This window comes from Triturus cristatus, chromosome 12, assembly GCF_964204655.1.
Source record: "Triturus cristatus chromosome 12, aTriCri1.1, whole genome shotgun sequence".
Lineage (NCBI taxonomy): Eukaryota > Metazoa > Chordata > Amphibia > Caudata > Salamandridae > Triturus > Triturus cristatus.
In genome coordinates, this window is record NC_140595.1 from 55,010,085 (window position 1) to 55,023,522 (window position 13,438).

The 13,438-nt window shown below is 47.0% G+C and overlaps 1 protein-coding gene across 4 annotated transcripts in view; it reads right to left on the reverse strand.

Annotated features, from left to right (window-relative positions):
* The window catches only part of MBD3 (methyl-CpG binding domain protein 3), a 47,017-nt gene that overhangs the window by 15,956 nt on the left and 17,623 nt on the right, over positions 1–13,438 (reverse strand). For all 4 annotated transcript variants that reach the window (XM_085639107.1, XM_085639108.1, XM_085639110.1 and 1 more), the window contains 2 exons: positions 10,548–10,725; positions 8,564–8,749 (listed from right to left, as the gene is read on the reverse strand). In XM_085639107.1, coding sequence (XP_085495233.1) covers positions 8,569–8,749; positions 10,548–10,725 — 359 coding nt within the window. In that variant the 3' untranslated portion in view covers positions 8,564–8,568. The remainder of the gene's footprint in view (positions 1–8,563; positions 8,750–10,547; positions 10,726–13,438) is intronic.

A 13,438-nucleotide genomic window follows, 5' to 3' on the forward strand; every position in this document is an offset into this window, starting at 1 on the left:
GGCGAGCTCCGTCCAGCCGCTGCAATTATCCTTTAATCATCCTGCTTCTCCGATCTTTTTTGTATTCCTAGATCGTGACCTAGGTGGGGCGCGTGTGGGGGCTGCGCTTTCCACCCCGTTTCAGCTGTGAATTATTGCCGGTGGTAGCGGTGGCCCAGAGCGCGTCCTGCAGGCGGCATAGCCTGGCGGTCTGGAGCGGAGGCTGGTGAACGGCGTCTGCATTGGTTGGGGCCGTCGGCGGAGAGCAGCGACGGTGCTGATGAGCCTACGGTGGGCAATCGTACTGCAAGGGTCTAGGGCGGCAGCGACTGTCTCGATCAAGCCGCGGATGCTCGGCGTGTGGTCATCTCCCTCCCTGCCCCCTCTCCTGGGCAGCAGCCGGATTATCGGTGGTCATATCGGGCCGCGGGTGGTTTGGGAGGGGGGGGGGGGGGGGCTGTGTACCGGGACCGGCGGCTGCCTCATTGCTGCTGGGCCGGAGTTGGGTGCGGGGCCTCTTCGGCCCTCTGACATCAGGTGGGCCACCCGCGGCTCCTCCCTTCATTGGCTGCACTTTACGCTCGCCTTGGCAGCCATTTCGGGTCGCGTGAGTCCGCTGCAGTGTGCACAGACTGTGGGGTAGCCAAGGGCCTTGGCGGTCTTTTGACATTGCTACGCACCTTGAAGGTTGGTGGTGGGCCCTCGAGGGGACAACATGGAGAGTGTGGGGGTTCCTCCTGGCTCCCTGACAGCGAGCCCAATCAGCCGCGGACGCCCGTGGGGGCGCAGCCACGCTAGGAACTAGCGCAGGGGGCTGGGGCGGAGTGCTGTGGCGGTAGGCAGCTGCCAGTGGATATTGACTGACCGGAGCTGGGCGCCCCCGGGGCCCCCCCTCTTTGTTTTTTCCTCCCCATTGCTGGCGGTCCCGCAGTCGGCGGCCGGATCGGGCCGCGTATCTACACCTCGGCGGTCCCCCTTGTTTCAGCTTGACTACTCTTTGGACTAGGGGGTTTGAGACAGATCACCTCACACGGGGGAGCGCCCTTTCCCTCTCCCTGATGTGGGAGGGGGGGGGGGCCTCAGTCATCTGACGAAGCTGCTTGGTGAGCCGGATCGTAGGTAACCTGGGAGACGGAGTCATGACGAGGGACTAGGCGGGCGGAGGCTCAGCCAAGCAGAGTACACTTGACAAATTTACAGGGCACGGGGCCCTGGTGGCGATCATGCAGTGGATCCTCCTGGGCCGGATCGGCCTCCCGGCAGACTACATCGGCCTCAGGAGTGGAGGGGGGACCACAGTCCTGTGAGACTCCGACACTGCCGCTTTGATCGGAGAAGCCCACGAGTGGGCCGGTTTCTCTGTTGGACCTTCCCCAACGGAGAGTTGTGCCTGTTTACAATGGGCTGTAAGTTGGGGATCCATTGGAAATGGTGCGCCAAGGCCCCCTGTTGGGGTCTGCAGGCCACACGTGCTGCAACAGATACTTCATCGTTATTGAGGTAGAAGGCGGGGGGTTGACATTGCCCCGGATCTCACTTATCTACACTAACATTAGACCTACATGCACAAATCAAACACCTTTCTCTGCAACAGCACTTGCTACCATAGTCTTTCATGGCAGTTCCGCTTGATAGCTCACAGGTGCCCTTTGGTACCCTTCAAATAATAAGTTGGAATGTCAGGGGGGCCCTAGACAAGATCAAACGTGGGGCCATACTTCAACAGGCTAAAAGGGCCCATGCCAACATCCTCATGCTACAAGAAACACACCTTATGGGATCGAAGGCACTGTGCTTTCAGCGCTATGGTTACGCTCAGGTGTTTCACTCGGGGTTTGTGAGGGGGTCACGGGGGTGGCAATCCTGATCCACCGTCGTGTCACATACACTCATATTAAGACGAGGGCGGACACTCAGGGGCGGTATTTGTTCCTGCAGGGCATGGTCGGTGAGGAGCCTGTGGTGTTGGGTTGTGTCTATGCCCCTCCTCCACTCTCATGGGGTCTAGTAGAACGACTTATGACGCTATGGACGGATATACCGGAGGGCCTGTCTGTGGTTGGGGGGGGGGGGACTGGAATGACATGATAGATGTGACCAGGGATCGGTGGAGGACCGGGAGAGGCGTGGCTGCTGGCCAGCCCACGAAACTGTTTGTTCCCTGGGTGGCGGCTTATAGGGTGGTCAAGGCTGATATTCTTACGCGGGGCCTCTCCGATCACTCGCCAGTTGCCCTTACATTACAGGTGGGCCGGGCGAGACAGCCTTTCCGTTGGTGCCTTTCGGCTTTGAACCTCCAGAAGGAAGAATATAAGGAGCGTTTGGAAAGTGCTATTGACCAATATCAGACACTCAATGTGGGATCGGTTTCGGGGGCCGCACCCCTGTGGGAGGCATTGAAACCCACCATACGTGGTATCGACATCTCCTTCTGTGCGGCTGCTCGCAGAGCGCGTAGGGAAGCCCTGCTACAAGCGGAGGCTCATGTTACGGACCTGGATCATCGCAGTAGGGGTGACGGGGTAATCAGGTCTGTCAACAGTTGCTTTTGGCACAACAGAACTACGCCACCCTCCTATTGGATGAAGCCCGCCTTGCTTGGCTGGCAACACACAGTAGGGTTTACCAATGGGGATTAAGTCTAGCAAGATGCTCAAATGGTTGCGTCAAGGGATGTTGCACTCCCAGGCCCTCCCCGGTATAGCACGTCCAGACAAGGAGTCCATTACGGACCCCTCTGAAATTGCCCGAAAGCTTCGCCAAGTACTATGCGGAGTTATACGCCCCCAGAGAGTGTCTCCAGGAAGATGCGATATGCCGCTTTCTAGACGATACCCCGCCCAGGGCTTTGCCCGATGAGGCGCGTACGGAATTAGATCTCCCACTCACAGAAGAGGAGATGGGTGCCGCCCTGGGGAACCTTAACTCTAGGAAAGCCCCAGGGCCGAACGGGTTTCCCTGTGAATTTTAAGAAGTACTTCTTGCAACTAGGACCCCACTATCTCAGAGTGGTAGAGGAGGCCCGGGAGCAGGGATGCCTTCCTCGAGACTGGAGACATGCGGAGGTAGTGGTGTTCCATAAACCTGGCCGACACCCGGACCAACACGCTTCCTATCATCCTATTTCCCTTCTGAACGTCGCAACCAAAATCTTGGCCAAGGCGCTCGCCAATTGCCTGCAGTCTCACATCACTACCTTAGTGCACGCTGACCAGGCCGGGTTAATGCCCCAGCGAGCGACCCGACATAATATCAGACAAGCACATGTTGCGACCATTCGGGGGCTGGGTGAGCTCTGGCAGATATGGACAGGACATTTGATTCACTTAGTTGGGTGTACCTATTCGCATTGTTACACAAGCTGAATATTGGACCGTGCTTCTTGTCCTATCTGACCTTTCTCTATACCGACCTAACTGCGTCAGTGCGCGTCGCCGGCTCTACCTCCTCCACTTTTCCCATTGGACAGGGTACCCGGCAGGGTTGCCCACTGTCTCCATACCGGTTTGCATTGGCTATGGAACCCCTGGCCGTCTACGTGCGTGTGGATGCACAGGTGACTAGCTTTGAATAGGCGCACGGATTATCGTATCGTATCGCATTATATGCTGACGATGTTTGATTTTTTCTTACCGATGTGGATAGGACGGGGCTGAGACTGCTCCGCATCATGCAGATCTTCGAGGAATCGTCGGGTCTCTAACGGAGCCCCCACAAGTCCACCTTGTGGGTTCTTGGGAACTCGTTGGGTCTTGGCTCCTGGGCTTCGTCGGTTCGAGTGGTTACAGGGGGGATGAAATACCTGGGAATATTCCTGTTGGACTCGCCTACCGTGCCCTGGGAAAAGAATCTGGTTCCAGTTTGCGAACGTGTGCGGGGGGATCTTAAGACTTGGTCCCATATGCCTCTGTCAATCTATGGTAGATCGGCCATATTCAAGATGGTCTTGCTCCCCCGTTTTCTATACCAATTGCAGAATCACCCTTACCCGATTTCCCCCAGATGGTTCAGTCAGGTTAATGCTGCCCTGGGTCAGTTTCTATTGGCCGGGGAGAGGTGCGAGTTGCTCTGCGGACGTGCTTCCACTCTACGTACTGTGGGGGGCTGGCGACCTCCGACATTTTATCATACTATATGGCTTCCCACCTGCTCGTTCTAAATGAATGGTGGTATAGGGATAGGGACGACCCTGCCTATGTAGTTGAGCGGCGATGTATGGGGGAGTTCTCCCTCCACACGATACTGTACTCTGCACCCGACACGCAATTCATTGCCGTCGGCGACAAAGGTCGTTTTCCAAATTTGGCCGCAGGCCCTACGGAGGATGGGGTGGTGGAATAAACAGACGCGCGAGACCCCTCTATGGAACAACGGGCGTCTACCACAATTAGCCACTTTGTCAGGGTTTTGTGGATGGGCTAGCATTGGTATCTCTACCCTGGGGGATTTAATGCGGGGGACGGTCCTCAAGTCCTTCTTTTAGGACCTGCAAAAGGACTTTCACATGCCAAGAACCCAATTCTATAAATATCTTCAGTTCCGGCACACCCTCTCCCCCAGCCTGGAGGGCCTGGAGTCACTGGCGGAGTTTAGCCTGATAGAAGCGAAGGCGTTTATGGGAGATCTTCAGGATCACAAGATCTCTAAGATTTACCAATCCCTGGTTACTCACTGCTCTCCCACACTGCGAAAGCTTAGAGGGGCCAGGGAGGGAGATGTGGGCCCACTTGATGTGGAAGACTGGACGGAGGCCCTGGCTTCCCCGCGGGGTGCGGCTATAGCAGTACGTCTGCGCTTGGTCCAGTTTAAGTATCTTCACCGGGTCTATTTTACATGGGCTTGATTGTGGAGGGCGGGATTGGTAGCCTCCCCGGTGCGAACGGGAGGAGGGTACCCTGATACATACAGTTTGGCTCTGTCGTTCCTTGGCAAGATTTTGGAGGGGGGTGCTGGCCTGCCTCTCCGATTTGTTGGGTTGGGACCTTCCCTGCTCGCCGAAGCTGGTGCTCCTACATGTTATGGATGGGATTGGGGGCAATATATATAAACGCCATCTTATGCTGCTTGGGCTCACTCTGGCGAAGAGAGACCTTGCTAGGGCCTGGAAGGCACTGGCATCACTCTCGGTATCCGCATGGAAGAATGGTCTAGACTTCTGCATGGGCTTGGAGCTTCCCATTTTTACTGCACGAGGGTGCCCGCATAAACATTTTAAAGTTTGGAAGCTTTGGGCAGACTATCGAGGCTTGCAGCTGGAGCCGATCTCTACAATAGGGCCCTTCAATCCAGCTTAAGTTTTACTCTGTTGGTGCAAACTGTGGTTTACTGTATATCCGTATGCTGCAATCTTTTTTTTTGTGGTGCATGTTCTATTGCTGTGCTACTCTTGGGAGGTTGTTAGTTCGACCGGGGGGTTGTTGATTTTCCATATGTACTTTCTTTGATCTGCAGTGCACTTCATTTTTCTGTGATCACATTATGAAAATGTCAAAGTCACAATGCTATGCGTAGATTATGCAGAAGTCTCTGGGTTACAGAGCTCTGCCACATATGTGCTTTTTGACAAATAAAATCTGGTTTAAAAAAAATGCCAAACTCTGCCTGAAATTATTGAAAGTCTACTTATATAAATTATAAAATGAGTTCTATTCTTATGAGCATGTGTGCGGACAGCCTGGTTGAGGGTGTGGGACCAGGCCACTGGAGTTTGGCTACTTTGGGGTTGACGGGGAGTAAGAGCGGACCCAGGACTACTGCTTTAATTTCTAGAAGAGTACGATTGCCAAAGGGGTGGGAGCTCACAATAGAGAAAGCATTCTCAAACTGTCTCCTCCCAAGTTAAGAGTGGAGGGTCTCTCAATCCAAAAGAATGTAAGGTGGTCTTTGATGGAGAGAGTAGAAGACTACCTGTGTGAGAGATATCTTACGCTCTAAAAAAGTTTATGCCTTAAATTATAACAGAGTGGGACGAAGAGGTCTTACACGAACTTAAGACTAAGACCTTTTCTGACAGGATATCCTAGAGTTGGAACATGGCAGGTTTTGAACAGATGGCACACTGAGAGGCCACTTTGTGCAAGGTACTGTGGTCAGGCACTTCAAACTTCAACAGGAAGCACTGTGCCTGGTTGGACACAATCAACTTTAATATTTCAAATGAGTAAAAGGATTTTGCACATTTCTGAAAATCAATGCTCAGGCACATACATGCAACTTACAAGTTCAGTTACCAGTTGGGTTAACTCTGTTATTTGTTCTATCAAGGTCAATAACCGGAGGACCACGTAGCCATTAATTAGTTTTGCCTTCTGGTTACAGTGCTGAGAATTCTCAAAGGTTCTGTCAGCAAGAGATATAACAGAGGTAACTATTATAGCAGAATGGCAGGTGCCCACTTCCAACATAAGGTGCAGCCCTCTGATGCTCCCACTGACTCTGGATTCAACAAAAAAATGCCAGTACTGCACTTTGATTCATTGAATCAAAGTGCAGTACTGGCATTTTTTTGTTGAATCTTGTATTGGCGCAGCCTTACTGCGTTGAAGCCAGAACCCTTATTGTTGTCACCCACTGACTCTGGAGGCAGGGAATAAATGTACTATAAGTAGAGGGAAATGCAGCCAAATGCCAACTTTTCCACCTACCTGTGCTCCTCTGGGTAAAGACTGGTGATGTACTCTCAGTACATTGGTATTGCACATGGGGCGTGGAGCAATCAGTAATTAGGGAAATGACCTGCTCCGGAGCTGGCATGGAAGGGAAGGGTATTGAATCCCCCTGGACATAACATTGGGACACGACTTCATGTGTGCTGGGAACATGGTATGAAGATTCCTTCAGTCTTGGGGGTTTTCACATGATATATGGTCTTTGATTCTGGCGTAGGCTCAAGCAGTCAAAGTGCCCTGTTACATGGTAGAATCACCTATTCCCACCAATGAATTGAGCCCTCATAAAAGTAAAAACACTATTCAGTAGTCACCTAGATTTGGGATCTTTTTAATTGCTTTAAGAGAGTGTAGAAAACTAAAGAATATTTCTTTACAACGACTATTGAAACAACAAACAAAAAAGTAATCTAGAAAACTGATCAAAATGCTGGTATAAGCTAAAGTGCATCTTTAAATGTAATTTTGCTGCCGAAGAGACAGATCTCCTTAAACAACCGCGGACACGTTTTGCCCTGACTAGGGCTCATCGGCATGGAAGTCAGCACTGGGAGCGGATAGTAGCCTTATACCTGCAGATACATACATTGTGTTATCGGTTGTGCAAGGGAACAGACACACTCCTCTCCATGGCTGGAGAAATACACTTTGTAGACCCTATTCATGGAGGTGCATACAATGTGCAAAAAAAAACCTGGAGATGGTACGAGAGGTTCGACACTGTGGGGGGAGCGGCACAGACTGTCGGGAAGCAAACTATTTACCAAATACTGCAGATGCGCCGAACAGTCAGATTTTGTGGGTCTCCATCATGTAATGAGGACTCACAGGAGATGATCAGAGTTAAGAAATTGTGAGCCTTTGTCATGAAGGTGTGCACACTGTTGGCGGGAGAAAGAAAGGAGTCATTGAGCCAACCACAGTAGGCTAAATTGTTGGGCCACCTCTCCTCAACCTTGAAGCAGGAAAGGAAGAATGTGCAATTCAATGTTATCACCTCAGCAGTGTAGCATTGGAAAATCGTCTCACATAAATAGTGTCTTAAATATGGTCAACTCCAATTGGAGTGAATAAAAACAATTTACACCACATGGGATATTTATGTAAATAACAAGGTAAGAGGGAATGAGTTTAAAAGGAGAAGAGGGAAGCAAGACAGATTAATGATAAAAGAAAGGCAAGAGGGTGGTGAAACTGAAAAGAGACATGCAGTGAAAGTGAAGAATTTAGAAAAAAAGGGGACAAAAAAGTAAAACCTGACCAGGCAATGGATTATTTTGCAGAAGGGAGCAGGAAGGAACTGGGGCAGTCGAACTCGATTGGTAAACCAGGAATTCTCAAAATCTTTTATTAGGGTTACTTTATAAATACATGCAACAGCTATTGGCTTTTGGCCAATTTTTAAAAGAAATTGTACTTGAAAATTCACCTTTTTCCACTTAAAACAAATTCTAGAGGGGAGGACCCCTTCAAAACGCATTTCCCTTGAACTGTGCAGGCAAACAACCTCATGGTTTGTCCTTGTGCCAGCCAATTTCAAAGTTCACCAGCCGCTACTGCTAGGAGCATTGGATTTACAGGCCGTGGGTACACATGATGCACTGTGCTAGAGATTTACTAGTAAATCAAATAGGCCAATTATAAAGAAACCAATTATACAATGTTTTAGAGGAGAGAGCATATTCCCTTCAACACTGGTAGAGTGCCCAGAATCCTAAAGCCAATAAAAAAGGCAATAAAAACAGGAGGGGGAAGGAAAATGTTTAGGGAGAACCCTGCAAAAAAGGACCAGGTCTAACAGGAGGTTATCGGTACATTACACTCATAAGTAATATACTGAAAAGTTAAGTGACTAACAGCCAACATTAGTAGGTAGACAATAAAAGTGAAGTACATATCAAAACTTGGATTTGTACCTCGATTATGCTTCTTCCATCTCTTGTTCACGTTCTTCCTCGTCCTCATCCTCGTCGTCATCATCCCTATCTTTTTCTGCCAACAAAGTCCCATCTTTGGAGATTTCTTCCACTTGTGCAAGCATGTCTGCCATCAGTGCCTCTTCTAGTCTCTTGCGAACCTGCTGCACAAGTTCCTCTTGCTTCCTTCAAAAGCAATCAAAAGTAGATTTGTTTTTCTTGTATCGTCAACCTGTCCAACACCAGTGTTCCTTTAAAAGTTGCACAAAACTCTACCTAGGAAATGGCAACCTGCATGTATGCAAGCAAATCCACTGTACGTAGGAGAAATGAATGCACAATTCAAAGAAGTTTTAAAGTAGAAGGATTTCTGTCTCTTATTGTTACCGAATTAATAGAAAACAACAACGGACAGCCAAGTGAAACACAGATAATATTCAGCTCGAAAAGAGATGCCCTGTAACTTGGGTTTGTCATATATCCGTTTATAGATTTGCTTGGTGTGCCTATACCTGGCATTTGGAGGTTGGATTGGGAACAGGGCTGAAACTACTGCTTTGCACTGAATTTCAGACTAAGTTAGGATGATGGACACACAAAGATACTATAAGTGTATCCATACCCTGAGGAGTGAGCCACTTTTACTTTTGTCCCAATTACATGAACTAATACCAGAAAGCCTTCAATGAAAATCTCCATCATGCCTCACTTTTTGCTCTGAAGCACGCCTGTAAAGAGCACTTAAGTGATCTGTCATACCATTCGATATGCTGTAGTGCTTACTGCTCTCAAAGCAACAGCAAAGTTACCACAGACTTTTTCCAAATGAGTTCTTGTGTCAACTTAATGTTTCAGGAGGAGATGAAGAGTAAGCAAACATCTTCTGGACCAATGACATAAAAGTATATAAAGTTCAGAAAAGGTTGCGAAAATAAAAGCAGGACGAAAAAATCTTCATATGATGGTTCTGGGAGCAAAGCAAGAGAGGAAACCATCTTTTCCTCATTTTTAATTTTAGGGAAAAGAAAACTGAGAATATAGACATACCAAGAGCAGTCTATTCGCTCATCATAAAAACACATTACTTTTTTTTCTCTCAATGCTTTTAATATTGCTTGCGCAGAAACGAGTTTGGACCACAACCTTTTCTGTTAACCAAAATACAGTTATTCACTCCTCCTCGTCGCCACAGCCAAAGGAATACAGCCTAGGTTGAAGACTCTTCCAATGTAGATATCAACCTAGATTTGAAACATTCTAACCTGTCTGAATGAAGCTGAAGTCCATATGTGTGCTGTCTTCTGAAATTCCCTCGTCAGCAGACCTCAAATTCTGGAGATGTTGTATTGCTGAGGTGATCTTATTATAGACCCCTCTCAGTTTTGATTAACCATCTGTCCTGAGAACATCATCATTTTGCTTAACAAAAAATACATATGTGGAAAAAAACATGCAGGTGTCTATTGTGGAGATATTTTCGAGGTGCGGGGTAAAACAGCTTTCAGCGTAACATCATGGTGAAGAAGACCCTCCAATGCTGAGAAATTATCTCCGCTGAGGCACCTTCAATGAACATTCTTCTCCCGATTATAGGTGTTGCTTCAGGATATTACCAAAGGTTTGACAGAAAGGACTGGATGCATGAAGTTCATGGAACTCACCAGGGTTACTATAGTACTACTTGTGGATCAGTTTTATCATTCTGAAGAACAACTCTTCATCTACTTTGTAACCACATAAATACACCATATCCCAAGAAGCTGTATGCAGCAGCGGGTCTTGCTTTGCCACACACATGCTGAAACATACCTTGTTATTATTAAAAAGCACATACATAAGCTTCAATACAGAGTTTCTAGTAGTGTTCCAGATCTATGACCACACAATCATTTTCTATCATGTATTCTTGTTTTGTGCAATGAGGAAGTAGTTATTTGGACATATTTTTTTATAGAACATTACCGCAACAGTATTCAGCATTTACCTGATATCTTCATCTGTCACCATGAAAGCTTTGCAAAGGGGCTGTGAAGTGTTGAGCCAGACACCGGGATTTTTCTCCACTGCTGCGGATAGCTGCCCTGTGATCGGCATCGAGCTGGTGTGAAGGGCACTTGCAATAGCAGACAGAAGAGTCTCATCTGTGCAACCTGGTCCCACCCCTAGAATCGGACAAACAGAACACTATTGTTAACAGACATTAAAAAATGATGCCAGGAAAACAAAGTTAGTTTAGCTGGTCTCAAAATTTCTAACCAATAACTTTGGAAAATTGCGAACCCCCAGCCTTGAAAAGAGAAAGGTCTGGGGCTACAAGTAGTAAGGGTGGGCATTTCATGTACTATCTACCTGTCCAATGGGTAGGATGCTTCCAGAATCTACTTGTGCTGTAAAACAAAATCCACTTGTGCTTTTTAGTGCCATGCAGCGAGGCGACAAATTATAGCAGTATTCTTAACATATCAAATCTCTGAAAATGGCCTCTCTGATTGTGTCAGGGCCGTTATCGTATCAGGATTTGGATTTTAGAGAGGCTCCGATTTTCCTACTTTCCCACAAATCAACATAAACTAGCAGTAGGCAGAAAGTGGTAGTTTCAAGCTTGGAATGCTCTGCAAGTCTCTCAACACCCACAAACGTACATGCTTAGATGTAGGCCAACTCCTATTCAATCTCTTCCAACATTGAAAATTTACTACAGACAAGGGCAGGAGGAAAACTTTTATTAGGGTGTAAACTCTTGTGAATTCCTGAAAGTCGTAACTTTACAACAATGCAAAGACATATCTGCGGTTAGGACTTTCTTAAAGAACTGGGCCCCTCATTCGTTTCATGTTGTCTATGACTGACACACACACACACACACAGACACACAGAGACACACACACAGACACACTTTTCAATGGGGCGGTGTGTTTCTTTCCGGCAGAGCCACGCCGGTATCAATGAAAGCAGGATTTTGCCTCGTGGCAAAAATAATTGAAACGCACTCACTCGTGTACAGGAATCAGGGCGGTTTCTTTTAGATGTTCGCCATGCCCAACGCGTTTCGCCTTAACAAAAGTCTTGTTCACGGGATAGTGTAACACAGAAAAGAGACGTCTTTTATTTCCAGTTGCACACAGTTACTTCCGGTTTTCTTTTTGGTGCATTGTGGTTGGTGTAGTTTAACATTTACGAAAACTTGCAAAATGCAGGTTTATGAGTGATATCAAAGTGCTCAATTTTCTATGTGAGGTTTTAAAAACAGTACATTTTTGTCCATTTGCGGACAGTTATCCTTTATGTCCATTTATATGCCAACTTTTTATTCTTGGCTCTCTAGTGAGCGTTTCTTTTATTTTCCATTAGCCCATTGCTGGTGATGATTTGTTCCCGTTGCTCACATATACTTCAGTTTATTTGTTTCTTTTCATTTCTGCTTCGGTTCCTTCTTTAGAACAAATCCCACAATCAGAGAGGGGCGGTGATCGCGAAAAACTTCTGCGACAGAAAGAATTAAGACATATAGTGGCATTCAGAACTTTAGACCCTAGAGGTTTCAACCAAAATGAAGAACTTTACGTACACCTCTAAATACCATTCAAAAAGGAAATGAAGGATGAAAAGAAAACCAACAAAAATCACTCACCAGTGAGTTGAAAAAGAAATAACCAAAGCAGAAATTAAAAGAAACAAAGAAACTGAAGTATATGTGAGCAACTAGAACAAATCACCACCAGCAATGGGCTAATGTTGCCGGAAAATAAAAGAAACGCTCACTAGAGAGCCAAGAATAAAAAGTTGGCATAGAAATGGACATAAAGCATAACTGGCCGCAAATGGACAAAAATGTACAGTTTTTAAAACATCACATAGAAAAGTGAGCACTTTGATATCACTCATAAACCTGCAGTTTGCAAGTTTTCGTAAATGTTAAACTACACCAACCACAATGCACCAAAAAGAAAACAGGAAGTAACTGCGTGCAAATGGAAACAAAAGACGTCTCTTTTCTGTGTTACACTATCCCGTGACCAAGCCTTTTGTTAAGGCGAAATGCATTGGGCATGGGGAACATCTAAAATAAAACCGCCCTGATTCCTGTACACGAGTGTGTGCGTTTCTATTCTTTTTGCCGCGAGGCAAAATCCTGTATATATTTCTTTTTTTTTATATTGGCATACGCAATTTCTAATTAAATGAAACCTCTGTGTAATGGCATTCAAAGATGCACAGTAGTTCAGCAACCCCCCTTTTTTGTAAGTTAACATTTTGTTCACATCCCTTTCGAGTTGCAGGCCAAATCAGATTCAACCCATTGTAAGGGCTGAATCTTGAAATGTACTAGACACAAACGCCCATGTAAAAATGTTTTCATAAACACACAAAAAAAGCTGTTTCAAAGCGTAGAAATGTATGCCCTCTGCTTGGCTCGGTAAAGTTGACCGATACTCCCTCAACCCAAGAATGCAGAGACGGTTAGTGAAGGTAGCAACATTACAATCAGAGGGCACAGACCTTTATTCCTGTACCCCTTCAGGACTCTGCTTGGTTGGAACTCACCCAGTCCCCGTTTTCTGAGTTGTTCTCATCTCCTTTAGCAGCCATATGAGATGCTGCTTCAATTAACGGCCAATTCACAGCACCTACACCAGTTGGAACGTATCTGCTGGGGACTGGGGACTCAGAAGCCCACAGAGAGTGGCAGAGCAGCAGAGGCGTATAAACTGCACCCATTTGCCAATACTTCACTACTTATCCACCATCTCAAAACCCCCGATGGCATGCATATCTGTGTAAGAGAAAACACCAGACTAGGAATAGGACATTTGTGGTTGTTGTTCTGCTTCCAGATATCCTACGTTTGGGAAGCCCGATGATTTGCTTTGCTTC